The sequence below is a fragment of the Cyanistes caeruleus genome, chromosome 5, assembly GCF_971803275.1.
Source record: "Cyanistes caeruleus chromosome 5, bCyaCae1.hap1.1, whole genome shotgun sequence".
Classification (NCBI taxonomy): Eukaryota; Metazoa; Chordata; class Aves; order Passeriformes; family Paridae; genus Cyanistes; species Cyanistes caeruleus.
In genome coordinates, this window is record NC_141705.1 from 12,644,418 (window position 1) to 12,661,509 (window position 17,092).

The following is a 17,092-nucleotide window of genomic DNA, read 5'->3' on the forward strand; positions in this document are numbered from 1 at the left end:
ATGGAACAATGGGATCATCATTTGTTTTGAGAGGTTAGGTACGGCTTAATAAAAGTTTGGCTATAAATAGAAGATAAAATGTGCAAATCCAAGCACTAGGATTTCCTGTTTTATCTCTTTTGGTTTTGTCATATGAAATGAAAGACTCTGATTTGTCACAACATAGGGTTTTTCATACAGCTTTTTCTTGGAAATATCAAAGCACTAATAGAGTCTAAAAAATAGGAATGGAAAGAGAAGAGCAATGTAATGTATATAATATATGTAATTCACTAGACTTCTATCATTACATCATTTAATCTCCATTTAATTTATTTCCATTTTTGGGTTTACTGATAAAGTGTAGAACACTTGCTGCCCATAGTGAGCAATCCCAGCTCTGCAATATCTCATCAGGACAGGAGGGACAGAGCTACTGCTCTGCAGTGGCTGGAGGCAGAGCGGCCAGTGCAAAGTTGGAAAGCTGTACTGCAGTGTACTACAACTAATACATCCTGCTTCTCAGCAGGCATAAGTAACACACCATCATTATTAATACAGTAATTATGATATTATTGCAGTGTAAAAAGTCTCAGAATGAAAATACCTGTTTTTCTGAAGTGCTCTAACCTAATTAAAAGCATTTTCAGTCTATGCTTTCTCAAAAAAAGGTCTGTTTGATGGTAGTAACAGCAAAAACCTCTGGAAACCAGAACAAATTAATAGAAAAAAAATTACATTTAACTTCAGCAGTTAGAGAAATAGGTGGGAGAAAGTCCCCCCTCAAATAGCAAGGTACTTCTTGATGTCTTACAAATGAGCCATTTAACGGAAATGGATATAGTTGTGAATGATCACCTTTAAAAGACTGATCTCATTTCAAAACCACTGGTAATTAGCACAAAGATGTAAAATTTTGTAAGCTCTTCCACAACACTTACACTTCAAAAAATAACCTAATCCATGATCCTATGTTATAGTCTACTTTAACTCAAGCAAAATGACCAAGTATGTTTTGTCACCACTCCTGATCACAAAGCTGAAATGAAGATTCATTACCAGTCAGGATTTAAACCAACGGTTTAAATGTTAACAATAAGATTTTCTTGAAATCCTGAAATCACTTCTTGTTACAAGCTAAGCACCAGATTTGCTGGTTTTGACTGTCATTTTATGCACATACTTAATTTATGTATAATAGACTGACTGAGTCAGCTGAACTGCTCATTTTTAAATGAGCAGTTTAAATCACAATCTTCAACAAGAGCAGTCTAATCAGCTTTGGGTGAAAGATAGTGATCTAATGACTACACAGTAGGACTGGTTCTCCAGTTATTTTGGGATTATTGAAAAAAAAGTTTCTTAAGTTACTTGATGTTTTCATTGAGGGTATGTTGTTAAGTTTATATTTCTATTTTTTTCATAAATTCTCTAATTGTCTTTGAATCCCAGCTCACCACAGCAGTCTTTCAGTACTTACGAACTTTTTCTTATGTCAATAGCGCTAATTTATCCCATCAGCCTTTTGAAACTAAGGACAACATAGAGATGAAAGCAAAGAAGCCTCTGTCCAAAAAGAATTTGGATCTTGATTAAAATATCCAAAGAGTACCCCAGGAGAAACGGAATTCATAAGGGGAATAAGTGTTTGAAGTGGTTGCACTCATAAGCAGCAATCAATTCCCACTCTCCATCTTACACTTTATCTGAACACTTTTTAAAGTCTCTCTCCAAACCTACAAAAATTAAGACAATTTGGATCAGGCCCTGAACATGCTCACTGCTACATGCAGCAAAATAGACATCCATCTACAAGAGCACAGCTTTACCTCCAGCACCATTTCCTCTTTTGATGTATAGGGCTCTGCTTCACTTTTCATGACTGTGTGCTCTTTTTCACCAGTGTTGAAGCTTTCCAGAAGTCTTTGAGAATCATCTTTCTGAAATTCCAAGAGAAAACATAACATGTAACACTTGAGATCATGCAGATTAACTGGAAACATCTTCTACAGCAGTCTGAATATGTTCACGTCTCCATCATGAAAATTATTCCAGTATTAGTTGAAAATCTTGGAAAAATACAATCTGAAAATGAATGAAAATTTTACATATTCAGAAAGGAATAATTAAAATTAATGAACTTTTAAAATTTGTCATTCCAGAAGTAGAAATTTTATCTAAAAAATTTTAAGAGGCTGTGAACACGTCAAATCAATCCATCTGCTCTCAAAATGTCATACTACAGACTATGGAGTCAACCTCGTGGTCTGAACTCAAACCTCTCAATTACAGCAAGTTAACTAAAATTGTCTATAATTACCAGCAATAAAGTATTTTTGTTCCCTGTATTTACCAGCCAAGTATTTTTGTTCCCTGGCCATGACACAGACTTCCTAAATGAAGCCTTATGTGTGTGGAAGTTCCTGTCAGGGACAAGTAACTATCAGAAAATGTTCATCACCACCGTTCCCCAAAAGCAATCCATATTATTGGCCTCACTTCACAAACACAAAAAGCCATTGGTAGGGATACAGATACTGTGTGGAAATAAAACTTCCTGCTACACATGATCTTCCCTACACACTATAGAGATCAGAAAACAATAGCGATGTGCCTCCCTCCAAACACAGCATCGGAAGGATTTCTTTTTTAGTGAAGGAAAAGATGGCAACCACACTACATGGACTACTTTTTAAATTCTTTTTCAGGTTTTCAATCCACTGACTACTATTTGATGTAGCCTAATGATACAGTTGCAGCCATGCATGTCACTGTCTTATGCAAGGGTTCACCTTAAGTTATTTGGCCACTTGGTATGTAAAGTAGTCCATTTTCCCAGAACACATAGAACAGCCCAGCTTTGGAACACACTTAATCCCTTATGACTTGTTTCTATCACCTCTCTAGATTTTAGATGGTGCAATAATTCAGATTATATTTTTGGGTTAGCCTTTTAGATGTGCTGAAGTGCAGATGCTGATTCCTAGAAATCTACTTATGAGAAAAGAACAGCTACAAATCTCTCTCAGCAATCTTTTAATTTATTCGTTACCATGGTAAAGAGTTCTTCTTAGAACTACCCCAGTGTATCTTATGTACAAATCAACAAATAAGGGACTTATGCATCCTCCATGCACCCACGTCCCAGAAATTCAGGCTGAGATCTATAAAATAGTGATTAATTGGGGCTGAGTGACAAATGTATTGGCTTATTGTGGTGCTTAAAGCTGCTTCAGACTCCAGGTACTTGCCCTGCTACCATGCTAAGGATAATTTAGCTGCTTGGGATAGGACACATCATACTTAGGAAAGCTATCCCTGCTTTTACTTTGGATACAGAAGGCTGCAATAGGTGCAGTTCAGAACCTGCTTGCATTGGTGGGGCAAATAGTGGAAAGAAGGAACAGCCTAAGGCTGCCCTGCTCAACTGGGGAAATCAGACCCACAGGACACAACCTTCCCACACTGCAATATGCTCTGTATGCAGCAGCAAGCAGTTTATTTTTCTTTCAAAATAAATAACCCTTTCATAACAGCAGCATTGATTTTAATGGCATTTAAACATCTAAATGCATCTGAAGATCCACACCAGGGAGAACTGACAGCTTCTCCCTATTGACATATATGACATAAAGGATAAAACTGTACATGGCTACATTTGAGTAGGTAGTGGCAGTACAATAAAGATACACCTATTAAGGCAGGGAAAATGAACAATTGAATCAGAAAGGCTTGTACTTGCACAGGCTGCATTGATCCAGCACTTGAAGTGCCTCCTTACTAGGCTAAAGTCTGGCTTCAAACAGAGCTTCAATCCTCCAGCTTAAAAGCAGTTGGGAACTAGAGAATTTGTCTCCTATGTCATGTTTAATGATGATCAACACTAGCAGATACACACATGCAGCAGAGCTGTTATAGCTCAGAAAAGGTGTGGTGAAAAACCAAGGCAGAACAGACCCCGCACTTGCAGGCTGGCAGAACTCTCTGCAGGGCTCCGAATGCCCCAGCTGTGCCAGCAGCAGCCACTGCTACATCCAGCACGACCTGGGTCTAAGTGCGATGGGGGAATAAAGCAAAAATCAATAACAATTCTCAGAAAATATATCTGCCTGGTAGATGTGTGCCTGTGTGCTGTCTCTGCCATCTTCCAAAGAAAGAGTCCAAACAAACATTATGAAATAAGGAGATATGAACCATAGTATTTAAAAGAGAGCAGCAAGTACGTTATTAACAAAATCACACATTTTAGAAAACCCTGTTAGTCTGGCATCAAACAAACCATCAGCAGTGCTCAAGCTCCTTTATTTCTTTAGGTAACGATGTGCACAGCCCCAGTGCAGTTTTTGCTGTGGGTTAGTACTAATACTCTGGGCTGTGTTGTAACATGAACTTTGGAGAAGTGTGTAAAACACTTTGGAAAGATGATTACTGGTTTAGGATAGAAATTAGTGTTTATTTTAAATTATCTCACAAAGCTTCTGCAAACCAGGTACATCTTCCATTATCCCCAAAAACAATACTGCCTCGTATACAAAGCGGTGGTTGCGAGAAGCAATTTGCAGGTCACCTGTATTCGAGATACAGGCCAGGGGTGCAACATTCAGAATATGTAAACACTTTCATCGGCCTTCTTTTAGAGCTAGTCCGTTTCTTTCAGCAGCTGTTTAAAGAAGTAGTGAAATCCTTTCCAGCAGAGGTGTGGCAGGCATTACGGGGCTCCCCACCGACGCAGTGCGCACTCTGCCGCGCCGCTCTCCCCGGGCCAGCCCAGGCTGTCCCGTGCAGCGGGAGCCGAGCTCCCCGGCCCTTCTCCCTTCAAACCTTCGCAAACCGCTCCAGCTCCCCCGAGCTGTTGTCCCGCGGCCGCTCCACGCCTCCCTCCCCGCGGGCCCCGCGTACCTCTCCGCCCCGGCGCGGCCCGAGCGCGCAGCGGCAGAGCAGGGCGGCGGCGGCGGCGCCCAGCAGCAGCCCCAGCAGCACGGCGGGGGCCAGCAGGGCGGGCAGCGCCTGCACTGAGTCCGCCCAGAACTGCAGCCCTACGGCCCGCAGGCAGTCCCCGACCGCCGCCATCGCACGGGGCCCTGCCCGCGCCGAGAAGGAGGGCAGGGCATGAGGGGAGGTCCCGCTGCTCGGGGGCCCTCCGTCCCCCGCCCTCGCCGCGGTGGGAGGAGACCGATGGCGGGTGGATGCGGCGGCTGATTCGGGCCTGGGGGACGCCTGGAAAACCTGCACGGCGCCGTCCGCAGCCCTGGAGGGTCCGCCCGCCGCCATGCGGTGGCCGCTGGCCGGGCTGCTGCTGGCGCTGATCCCCGGCGGCCCCTCCGCGCCCGCTCGGCCCCTCGCGGCGGCCACCGGGCGGGGCCCGCCCCGGGAGCCCTGCGGTCGGACGGCGGCTGGGGTAAGCGCTGTGCCCGCGGTGTGCGGGTGGTGAGCGGCCCCTCGGCGCGGCGGTCGACGGCGGGCTCGGGGCAGGGCCCGAGTGGAGCGGCAGCGGCCCCCGGCGGGCTGGGCCCGGGAGCGGGGCCCGGCTGAGCAGCGACCGCTTCCCAGGCACTGGGGCCAGGGCAGCGGCCCGAAAAGCTGCCGGGCGTCGGCGTGGTGAGGCAGGCAACAACAGGTTCTGGACAGGGTCCTCAGTACAAAAAATGAGCCACTGGCGAGAGTCCACCAGAGGGCCACCAAAACGATGAGGGGTGTGGGAAGTCTCTTAGGAGCAGAGGCTGCGGGAGCTGGGCCTGTTTAGTCTATAGAAGAGATGACTGAGAGGGGGTATCATTAGTGCATATAAATATCTCAAAGATGGGTGTCAAGAGGATGGTGCCAGACTATTTTCAGTGGTAGCTGGGGACAAGACAAGGATCAATGGCCATATAGTAAAAGACAAGAAGTTTCATCTCAACATGAAGAACTTTCATTTTGGGTGGCAGAGCTGCCCAGAGAGGTCTTGGAGTCTCCTTCTCTGGAGACATTCCAAACCCACCTGGATATATTCCTGTCACCTGCTCTCGGTGACACTGCCTTGGCAGGGGGTGGGACTGGATGGTCTCCAGAGGTCTCATCCAACACTAATGATGCTGTGGCTGTGCTTTGCTGTGCTTCTGAGCAGAGGCTCTTGGTGTTCATCTAGTCACAGCACCTCTGCTCACAGGTGTCAGTCTCCAGTAAGGAGTGCAGTAGCTTTTACGATGGAGCTTTAATTCTTTCTCCTTATCTAAGTCTGTGTCTGTCAAGCCATCTCAAAATGTGTTGTCATAGTTATCTTTTGCCCATGTGGAGAAAACCTTACCGTGCAGTGGGGATTAGAGTGAATCGCAAGTGGTAGTTTGTGGTAGGATTACAGAAAGACTAATAAACAGGAAATAGTATTGCAGGAAAACAAACAAACAAACAACCCCCCCAAAAAAACGAGGATGCCCCCAAAAACCAACATACAGCCCACCAGCTTACTTTACCAGAAGAATAAATTAATATACAATTTGGGAAAAAGTTTCCTGACAATATTATTGCATTCAATTAATTGCTTTTGAAACATGATGTGAATGCAGGTCCATGGAATTGGCACTACATGCTGATGTGGAGCCCTTTGTGATGTCGTCTGGTATTGTGGATGCGCTCTGCAGCAGAGTGGAAAACTGCTGAATACTCAGGCTACATTTTCCACTGAGAACTGAATGTCAGGAAGAAAAACAATGAGTGCTACTTTATCTGTTGTATCTGAAACACATGGACATACAAACACCATAGATTTTGTGCATCAACTGTTGTAAAACCACACAGGAATAAAAACCTGGAGCCTGTGGAAACCAGGAGCCAGTTGTGTGCCGATTTCCTAGGAAGTAGGAAGTAAAGCTTGTTAGCTAGAAAGCCACATTTTTAGCACATCTTTACACATTCTTAAACCATAGTCTACTTTTGTTGCAGGCTGACAATGCAGCTGTTGACATCTAACACTGAAATTCATGTAAATGCTGATTTAGTGCATAGCAGTAATATTTGGGATTTATATTTATAAACAAGATTGCCTTTAACATAAAAGACCATATTGGTGGTTTATATTTTCATCAGTGTTTTAAACTGCTATTACATCAATTTAGTGGGCTGGTACACATTTCCTTGATGCAGATAGGGCCCTACACTGCTCTAGAAATGCCTGGCAGGGATTGATACCCTTTTAATGTGATTTCTGTTGCTGCATATCCATATGCATAAATGGAAGGGCACACAAACATCAGTTTTGATCTCCTTAAGGTTCATTCATTCAAGAGTGGGACATAATGATCTGTGAGGATCCCTCCAGCTCAGAAGGGACTGATTCTAATAATAATTCTGTCTGATTTATTCACCAGGCAATTTTTTGTTTCAGCTTGCTGCTGAAGTTTCCTGTTCTGTGTTGTTGAGGTGCTTGGTTGCTCAAAATTCATGGCCATACAGACTGTTTAACCAGTGAAAATAAAGTAACAGCATTAAAGAACTTTACCATACCTCAGCTTGTGTATAAGAGTTCTGGAGACCAGGAAGAGCTGTACAGCAAGGTATTTGAGAATAGCCTCTAGGGAAGAGCTCAGTGCCTGGGATCTCCCAGAGCTGTGTCCCAGAGCTGTTCAGAGTTTGCTGCATGTACATGCTAATGTTTGTTTCTGAGTCCCTTCTTTCGATCAAAGAGCTGTTTCCAGTCCTGTGTGGGCATATTTTGCAGAGACTCCTTAAACCCCAGGGCTTCTGGCGCATCTGAATTTGTGAGATATCTTGCATTGTCTGTTATGTTGAGGGAAAATGCCCTGTCTGAAGTGAGAAATACTTTCATTTAAGGGTAAGTAAAGTTACAGCTCTAGCAATAGTCAGTGATGGCTTCCCTGAGCAGGCAAAGAAGAAAATTGCCCCTAACATGCTGTACTGTAACAGTGGTGTTGACATAAGTCAGTACTTAACATTATTCACATGCAGTGCTTGGTAGCAAACAGAAACAGCAAGTGTAGCTGACATCACCAGAGTTAGATCCCTGTTAATCAGCCCACATTCCTAACTCTTCTCCAGCAAAGAGGACTTTTCGATAAATGAGAACTTGCTTATATGACTGCTACATCTTGATCAAAACACTGGGCAATAAAACTCCTTAAAAACACTGGTTTCTTCTATTGATGTTTTGAGCTGTGCTTTCTGTAGCAGTCTCTGAGGTCCAGGCACAGGCAGGAGGCCGTCACAGATTGCCTTGCAAGCTGCAGTTTTAGCATGTGGCCCCTTTGAAAGGCTCTGTGTAGTTCTCTGGAGGAAAAATGAGTGTAATGTCAGTGGACTTGATCATGTAATATGGACACATTCCTGCTGCCTCCTAGTGATCAGATTTTCCTGCATCCTTAAACATGCCTATGAAAATGGCAAAAAAAGATTATTTAATGAAAGGAAACTAATGGCCAGCCCAGCTCCACTGTTGTTCAGGAACTCGCCCTGATAATATGAAGTGTAAGTTCAGTTTGAGCCCCAAGTGTGCATATCCATGCTGGGCAGCAGAGCCTCATACTGCTTAAAAAGCTGTGGGAGACCTCTGGAGCCATGTTGTGTCTCTTCTGGTAGTTACTTCTGGAGAAACTCGAGGCTTTGTAGGATAGGATTCTGTGTAATAGTGAAGCATAAATTCAGCATAAAAGTTCAATAATAGTACTTTTTTATGATTGCTCTCTTTCAGGTTTTTGAAGATGATCTGTGGCTTCAGAAAGAGATGGGATGCCTAGGAATGGCAGGTATGCAACTGTTTTCTCTCTCTTTTCAGCATTTTGTGAGTCCCAGGACTCACAGGGCGTGGGTGTGAAGGTGAGCAGGCCTGGAACTGTGCCCTGTTGACATCAGTGGGACTCTCAATCTTGAGCTACAGGGGAGTGTTTGCACAGAAATTAGGAGCAAGGGTGCTTCTAGATTCTCTAAATGGCCCATCTACAATGAAGCCCTGGTGAGAAGGCCTCAGTTTATACCATGCTCTGAATCATATTCTGTACTGAACGTAATGGTGTAGGGCTGCATGCTTTGATGTCCAGAGTTCCCAGGTTTGTGAAAAGCACCAATCTCTTAAAGCTGATCAAGATGTTGTTCATTTTCAGAAGCTAGCTTAACCCCTGTCATTTACCAGCAGTTTCTATACCTATTTAAGCTATTTTTATAGACCTCTGGAACTGCAGTGGCTAATATACTTTGTCCTGGACCGAAGACTGATTGCTAAAGACTGCTAGATGTAATGGGTTAAAGACTGATAGATGTAGTGGGTCTAGAGGTACTGCCGGGATGCTGGTACTCTTCACAGCAGATACCAAGAATTCTTGTCAGTAGTCTCTGGTACAGTGATCATCTCCATAGGTAATTGACTACTCTGATCGAAACAAGATACTCCAACCCTTAAGAGAAGTCACTTTGAGCTTGGAGTAGCTACATCTGAGAGCTGACTGCCACAGGCTCTTTGTGTAAATTTGAGAAAAACACTCAGTTTCTGTGACTCTCCGGTCTTTAACTTCTATATATGTATTATAAATAGTGTTCTACTTCACCCAAGTGTGGTGGAGATGAGAGCATGAAAGGTTAGGACATCCTCATATAGCACATTAATAGGGCAACACAGTGTGCTAAATAAACCTCTCCATCACTACGGTTCCCCAAGAGATGATTTCATGACATGCATTTGCCAAGAAATTACATGCTTTGAAGCAGTTATCAAGTGAGATACCTCTAATTTCTTTGCCCTGTGCCATGGGTAATTCACAAATGAGTTTATTAATTTAAATATGAAAGCAAGTAATTCAGATTTGCTGAGCTTGTTTTTTTCCAGTATTTATTCAATGTCATCTTTGCTGTGTGCATCCTGCTTCGTGATGGGTTGCAGATTATTCATGTACCATCCACTGAGAGAGGAATTGAGTGTGGTTTTATACTTAAGAAAAACCTTCTGGCCCTAAAAAAAAACCCTGAGGGTTTTGACATGCAGTATCATTTTGTTAGTGGTTAAAATAACCTGTGGCCAGCAGGACGAGGGAAGCGGTGTCCCTTTGAACTGGACGCTGAGGAGGCTTCACCTCAAATCTTGTCTTCAGTCAGCCACTCACAGCAAGAAAGACATCGAGATGCTGGAGCACATCCAGAGGAAGGCAACAAAGCTGGTGGAGGGTCTAGAGAATGAGTCTTGTGAGGAGCAGCTGAAGAAGCTGGGGTTGATTAACCTCAAGAGGAGCCTCGGCGGGGGGACCTTAGCACTTTCTATATTACCTGCAAGGAGGTTGTAGTGAAGTGGGGGTCAGTCTCTCCTTTCAGGTAAAAAGTTATAGGATGAGACAAAATGGCCTCAGGTTGTGTCAGAGATTTAGTTTGGATATTAGGAAAAATGTCTTCATGGGAAAGGTTACCAAACATTGGAAAATGCTGCCCAGGGAAGTGGTTGAGTCACCGTGCCATCTCCAGAGGTATTTAAAAGATGAGCGCTTTGAGACATGGTTTAGTTTTCACAGTGCTAGGTTTGCAATTGGACTTAAGGGTCATTTCCAAACTTGATTGTGAGTCTGTGAAATTCTGGCATTTTGTTAGTAGGCAAATATATGTGTTAAATTAGGCATTAAACGAGTGCTACAAGTACTGAATTATATGCTTGATTTTATAACTGAAAACTATCCCTCCCATTCTAGTAAACATCAATTTTTAACCTATTTAGAGCTTAAGGTTTTAGTGATTTGCCTAATGAGAGTAAGAGATTATTTAGCTTTTACTGAAGAGGTTCTTGATGAAAGCAGAGAGATGGGAACTTCTGCATAAAATCTTTGTCATAGAGACTGGCAGTGTGCTGAAGTGTGAAATGGTTTGTGACAGCACACTGATCACAGTGTTTCTGTTGGAAGCTTTTTTGAGTTGTTTCTGCATAAGATGAGAAAAGACAACCCCAGATTATTCCTGTGAGTGGGGAACACAGTGGATTTTTGAGAGTTACATATGAGTCTGCTCTGTTTTATTCAAAACAGACCTGGAAAGTAGATTTGTTTTTTCTTGTTGATGCCCATAGTTTCATTGACATTGTAACAAGAAAAGCTAATGACAACATTCAAAACTGAATACTGTAAATTGCTACCTTTGCCTGTTCATTGTTGTGTGTAATTGAAAGGACTTCAAATTGGATCTTGTATCTTGGATGGTTTTCAGGACTAGGAGTAATTTAGAAAAGCAGCAACAACAAAAATACAGCAAGCAAGTATATTTAACTCTTTTCTTCCCCACTGAAATAAAGCAAGATTGTTCAAAGCTTTGCTGATAAATTTGTGGTGGGTAAGCAAGTGAGACTCTGGAATCTGAATTGAAATATTCAGCCTTTGAGAGCCATAAATTAGAATTAATGTCTTAGTTAAATTGCCCTTTCTGCTCTCATTTTTAATTCTGAACTTGAAATGTCACAAACTTGCCCATGTCTTTGCTTTCCTACTGTAATTTGGCATTCTGCTGCTTAGAATGGGCTGTAAAGGTATGGAAGCCTTAAGGACATACTGGAGTTTTTGATGTAAAGCTATTGTAAGACTCTTAATTTTCTCTTATCATATTTAATTGCTGTAGCCAAAAGTAACCTTCTCCTTAACTTCTGTTTTGATGTTGTGTGTGCTATTCTAGTGGTGGGCTGTTGATGCTGTTGACACACTCAGAACTCAGCTCCTTGAGTCCTGGACTCAAGCCTGGACCAGGCTTGTGCTGTGCCAGGTCCATGTCCATACACAGAACTAATGTCAAAGCGAAGGACAGTGTGCTGACCATAATCAGGGGACAATTTCTTTCTTAGAATACCCATCCTTCTGCCCCCAGTCTGTATGAACACAGACCCACTGCCACCACTCTTTACACAGCAGGTGCCTTTTGTACCAGGTTGGATCCTCAGTATTTGCACTCCCTGAGCAGCAAGTGAATGCAGTGAGGGCTGGCAGTGAGGAGCTTTCCTTCCTAAGCATATTGCCTGTGCCTTGAGTGGGGCAGCTGGAAGCCCAGAAGAGCAATATGTCACCACCCAAGGCAGTAGTTCACAAAGCTGGAGTGGCAAGTAACTACCTAGGGAGAATAGCCAAGAAAATTGAACTTTAAGTACCGAGGACTGCTCTGATCAGCTGTGTGTTAGTCATTTTGTATGGTAGTGAAATGGGCATGTGGGGGACTGAGTGAATACTACAGCAACACGGGAGGTAAAATGTTACACCAGTATTCCAGCTGTTGCAGCTATATTAATATTTATTTTTGTGTTTCAAAATTCAATTTAAAGTCTACCTAGCAGCACTGGTAGCTAGCTAGAAATATGCAGTTTAAGACAGGGTTCTGGCATATCTGTTTATATTTGGTTTATGTAGAATTAAGTAACATTTTAAACATTTTACTAATGTGCTAATTAAAAGTAAGATAGAATATTTAACATCTTGATAATACCTTGTAAAAGTAGGGAATTTTTGATTTAAAAAAAATAATAATTTTTCTTAAAGATTATGATATTGTCTCACATCTCAAAAGAAAGTGAAATTACTGTGTTTTTTTTGATGAACTGTTTGATTTGGCATATTTGGAGATGCTTACAGGAAAGCCCCAGATTAAGCCCCATGCTCTGCTAGTTTCCTTGCTGGGAAGTGTTTTGGCCTGAGGCGCTGTGTCCGGGAATGCCTGGTGGCAGCCTGGCAAGCCCAGCTGAGAGGGGGCTGCTTGGACAGCATGGAAAGTTGAAACTGTCCCCCTGAGATTGTCTTTTGAAAAGGAGTGAGAATCGTTGCCATTTAGAAACCAATTAAAATTATGACTATGCAGCCTGGTAATGGCTTTTCTGAAAACAGGCAGAAAAATGCCAAAGTTTGAAGCTGTAGGAAGAACAGAGTGGAAGGAACAAGGAGACCTCAGAGTCTCTCAGAACTGGGATGCATCTCTGAAGGGGCACTGTTGCTGGCACCATGGAAACAAATTGCACTTCTGAGTAGCATCCAGAAGAAAGCTCTGTGCTTCCCAGTGAAAGGTTTTAGCAGTCAAGTGTTAGTATTTTCCAAGGTCAGATGAATCTATTTGTTAAAAAAAACAAAACAATTTCAAAACAGAAATCTAGTATATATGTGAAAACAACAGACTGTATTATGCCTGTACCATCCTTTCTCAGATATTAGAGTCCAGCTTTTCAAGCACCCTGCAGATATCTACTATCCTACATCTACTATAGGAACTTAGCTGAAAAGAGACAGCAGGTGAATTGATAAATACAATTATGTTGGCTGATGTTGAGTATGCAGCAAGTTATGTGGAAAAGCAGTTAAGTTCTTGTAGATTAGCTGTTTCAGTGACAGCTAAATATGTGTGGATCAGAAAAAAGTTATTTTATTTAACTGACAGTCAATACTAGAAACAAGAATGCTACAGAAAAGTGCAGCTTTACTGGCAATGGATCCAGGGTATTATAGAACAGCCTATATTGTTAAAAATTAATAGGAAGGATGAGAAAAATTCTTGAGAAAGGCAGTGGTGCAAGTTGCTGTATGGACGTGCATCATACTGCTTGAATCTGTTTAAGCAAAACCTTTCACTGAGTACTGGGAAGATACAAGTGGATTTGCAGAAACATCCTTGTCATCATCATCATCATCAATGCTGAGGCTGCTTAACATAATGTTCAACTACTTCAGCTACTGATGGAGCAGCCAAATAACATGCCTGGAGACTTCTGCTGGGACTTGGGCACATTGTCTTGGGATTGTAAGTGATGCACAAAGCTTGCACAAAGCACAGCTTGAAAACAGACTCATCTATGTAATAATTAATCCAGAGATTCATTCAGAGTCAGGGAACATGATCAGTTAATTAAATTGATTACTGTGGACTTGATACTCTCTAGAGGAGGAGTATCAGGCTTTGCTATCACATGTAAAGTGCAGTTGGGCCTGCTCATGGAGATGTTTTACTACACAGGACACAAGATAAAAAGATACTCTATGAAGCAATTACACACTTTTCTTGGTTGACTGCCCTCATCCAGAATTCTGAAGGATATGATCTAAACAGGAAGCACTTAAAGCTAGGAGTTGCTCATACACTTTGTCATTTTGACTTCTGACTCTTAAAAAGCCCTATAAAGAAGCTCATTCAGGGTTTCTGTTCACTGTAGAGGAGTAGTCAGGCAAGAAAACTAAAAGGAGCATTTGTGCTCCACCTTCATAGGAATGGGGTGACAATTACATCAATGTATGAGCGACACAGCCTATATAAAATGAATCTTTTCAGTGTATGAATATATTTATATAAAACTGCAAAGATGCTTGATTCAGTAGTCAGAAACAGGATTAGAACCACTGGAGATGAGATACAGTATATTTGGGTCTGCTGGGGAGTGTCATGGCTAGGTGAGCTCAGATTGGTATTTAGCAGGTTTGTACTACACTGAAAATTTAGCACTGGTTTAATTCTCAGTGATTTGGACCACTGTTTAGCCTTGAAATACGAAACAGAAAGGCATGCATGACTGTCTTGAAAAAATTCCAACCCTGAAGATATGCAGGCCTTTGTTGTAATTATACATGTTCCTATTCTTACTGAGTTTACCATGTTCTTTTTACAGTCCCTAAATTAGTCCAAGTCTGTCACATTGTTTAACAGTGGTTTAAATATTTAAGTAAAACTTAGAGAAGTGAATTAAAATGGTTCATAAAATATAGACATCAGCTTTCCCTGGCCCATATATCCACAATTTTGTCAAGTGTAAACTCTTCCCTTCCAAATAAACATGGGAAGACAGGGAAGCTCCCCAAATACATGTCCACCTGGGTTTTGTAAGCAACAGGATTGCATCTAATCATTATGTTAACAGAATTATTTTCAGTGATTTGTGTGCATCAATGCTCATTTTAAGGATCCAGTTCTGAATGCTCTGTTCATGCTTTTCTATTTGCAACTAATTGTATTTCCCTATATTATTCTTCTTACAAAGAGTGGCTTTTCAAAAAAACTTCTGCTTCTTATATTAATGAGATTTTACTGTCTTCAGCTTTCCATATTTTGTTAATATGTAATAGGCTTTTTCATAGAAAAATAATTTTACAAAATTACTTGCTTTTGTAATGGGAGTTTTTGTTCATATTAATGTATATTGCTGAAAATTGATTTTAAAATAAGTAATAAATGAGAATAATATTAAGTAAAAAATGAAAAAGATAACTTCTTTGAACATAGACAAGCAGCTAACATTCTAAATTTTCATAATATTTTTCTATTAATTCAGCAGCTTTACCTTTTGGTAATTTAACATATTAAATTATTTATTTTTAGTATAAGCTTCTTTTATTAATGTCATAGGTGCTTTTACTTTTGTAGATCAAAGTGATGTGATTTCAAAACTATGCCTATTACTTTGTGTTATATCACTGACTAATCTTTCATAAAAATTTAAGAGTATAAGCTAGCATTTATATTACTTATTATTAAATTTATGAGCATTTGATTTGATGGCATTTCAGCTGCAATGTAACTGAGACCCATCCTCAGCTGAGAAGTATTTCAGTTCTGAATATGTATTGGCAAAGTCAGTGCTGAATTGGAAGAGTATTTTTGAAGCAGAACTTAGCACCTTTAGCACTGATGCTCCACACATTGTGGATTGTTTGACTTCCTTATGATTTGCTAAAAGTTTCCTTGAGTTGAAAATATTAACAGTTAACTTATGGCTTAAACCTTTTAACTCATGCATGAAATGCTTTACATTTAAATGGCAAGAAGTTTTCTGTGGGGTGTATGGGAGTTCCTTAGGGAGAAGACAGTTTTGTTCTGACTCCTGCTGGGTTTTGTAGGACAAATCCAATCTCTGTTTCCTCAGAGGCTGGCCTCAGTCTCTGTTGCCTGTCAGGATTTTGACTACCTTGATAGAGAGTATCTGGTTCTGCATGCACACGGAGCACTGGTGGCATGAGCCCCTCCCTAGCTGGACTCTGCACCAAGTGGCTGCCATGCAGAACCCAGCCTTAGCTCTAACGCTGAATGTTACCTTGCTTTTCAGAAATGCCCTTTCCTGTGGTCACTGAGGCAAGCAAAGCCTCTCAGCAGCTTTTGACCTCTGCAGCCTCAGACAGCCAGTGGAGCCATTCACTGTTTGCCTTGATACCCTCATGGACAAAGAAGGTGTTGTTCAAACGAGAGTCTGACATCAGCCCCCTTCTGGTCGGTTTGCCACTTTTGGTATTTTTGAGGATTATAGCAATTCTGTAAAAACTGAATGTTGGGAATTTACTATCCAGTTAGTACACTTCTAGTTCTGTCTCAGATTGTGTTAATTTGACACAACTTCAGCAACACCAACTAGTTTTGGGACTTCCAAAGAATTACTGTGACAGGTACTGCTGAGAGATTGCTGTGTAAATTCTGATTGATACTTAGTAATGAAAAGAATCTGTGTAGTCTGATGAACTTTGTGCATAGTGTGATTTTTTTGTGAATCATGATAGTCAGAAGATGAATATATCAATTAAGATTCTAATAATTACTTGTGGGAATAAGTAGTTTTTACACATTTGGACTAGAAAAAAGTTGGGATAATAAAACTCTTAAATTTGAAGGCGATTAGTGCCTCTACTTTTTTTTTTTAATAATTTCTTTATTTATATAATTTAACTTGTTGCTGAAGTTTGTGAATTATATTTTCATACACTATGTAGATTTTTCCCCTTCCTTCATAGCCTGAAGATGTGTCCAATATGTCAGTGTCTTCTGAATTTGGAATAACCCTTCAGAAATGTGGTATGGTAAGTTTTCTTACATTTGTCTTGTTAATTTGATAGGAACTTTGTACCCAAGTGACCTTTGAAAAGTGAAAACCTAATTGTGCCCATTCTGAGTTTTTGGGAGTGTGTGCATTTTGCTGTTACCATGGTCCCACTGTCTTTTTTGCAATGTTGGTTCAAAACAGAAGTCAGTGAAATCTCCCAGGCTTCAGGGCATTTTGGATTGTGGTTGAAGTAAAAACCTGACTGTGATTTTCCAAAACTGCAGGTGGGCAAATCCCAGTGAACTCTGGAGTAATCAGCCAATAGGCTGGATAGAGACAAATTTTACAAGATGAGATAAACCTTCTGAGATATTCCCCTAGCCCAGCCATGGATGT

The 17,092-nt window shown here is 41.3% G+C and overlaps 2 protein-coding genes across 17 annotated transcripts in view; one reads left to right on the plus strand and one right to left on the minus strand.

Moving 5' to 3' along the window:
• The window catches only part of EVC (EvC ciliary complex subunit 1), a 49,548-nt gene extending 44,225 nt beyond the window's left edge, over nt 1-5,323 (minus strand). Inside the window, exons 1-2 of one of the 2 annotated variants that reach the window (XM_086889216.1) lie at nt 4,879-5,323; nt 1,809-1,919 (exon numbers count right to left, since the gene is read on the minus strand). In XM_086889216.1, coding sequence (XP_086745342.1) covers nt 1,809-1,919; nt 4,879-5,250 — 483 coding nt within the window. In that variant the 5' untranslated portion in view covers nt 5,251-5,323. The remainder of the gene's footprint in view (nt 1-1,808; nt 1,920-4,878) is intronic. The other variant, XM_086889217.1, reaches the window with a different exon arrangement.
• The window catches only part of EVC2 (EvC ciliary complex subunit 2), a 64,960-nt gene continuing 53,016 nt past the window's right edge, over nt 5,149-17,092 (plus strand). For 5 of the 15 annotated variants that reach the window (XM_086889203.1, XM_086889204.1, XM_086889205.1 and 2 more), the window contains exons 1-4: nt 5,249-5,377; nt 8,663-8,717; nt 15,992-16,152; nt 16,668-16,733. In XM_086889203.1, the coding sequence (XP_086745329.1) occupies nt 5,249-5,377; nt 8,663-8,717; nt 15,992-16,152; nt 16,668-16,733 (411 nt within the window). Of the gene's footprint in view, nt 5,378-5,450; nt 5,597-7,325; nt 7,512-8,662; nt 8,718-15,991; nt 16,153-16,667; nt 16,734-17,092 lie in introns of those variants that run through there. The other 10 variants (XM_086889201.1, XM_086889200.1, XM_086889215.1 and 7 more) reach the window with 10 other exon arrangements.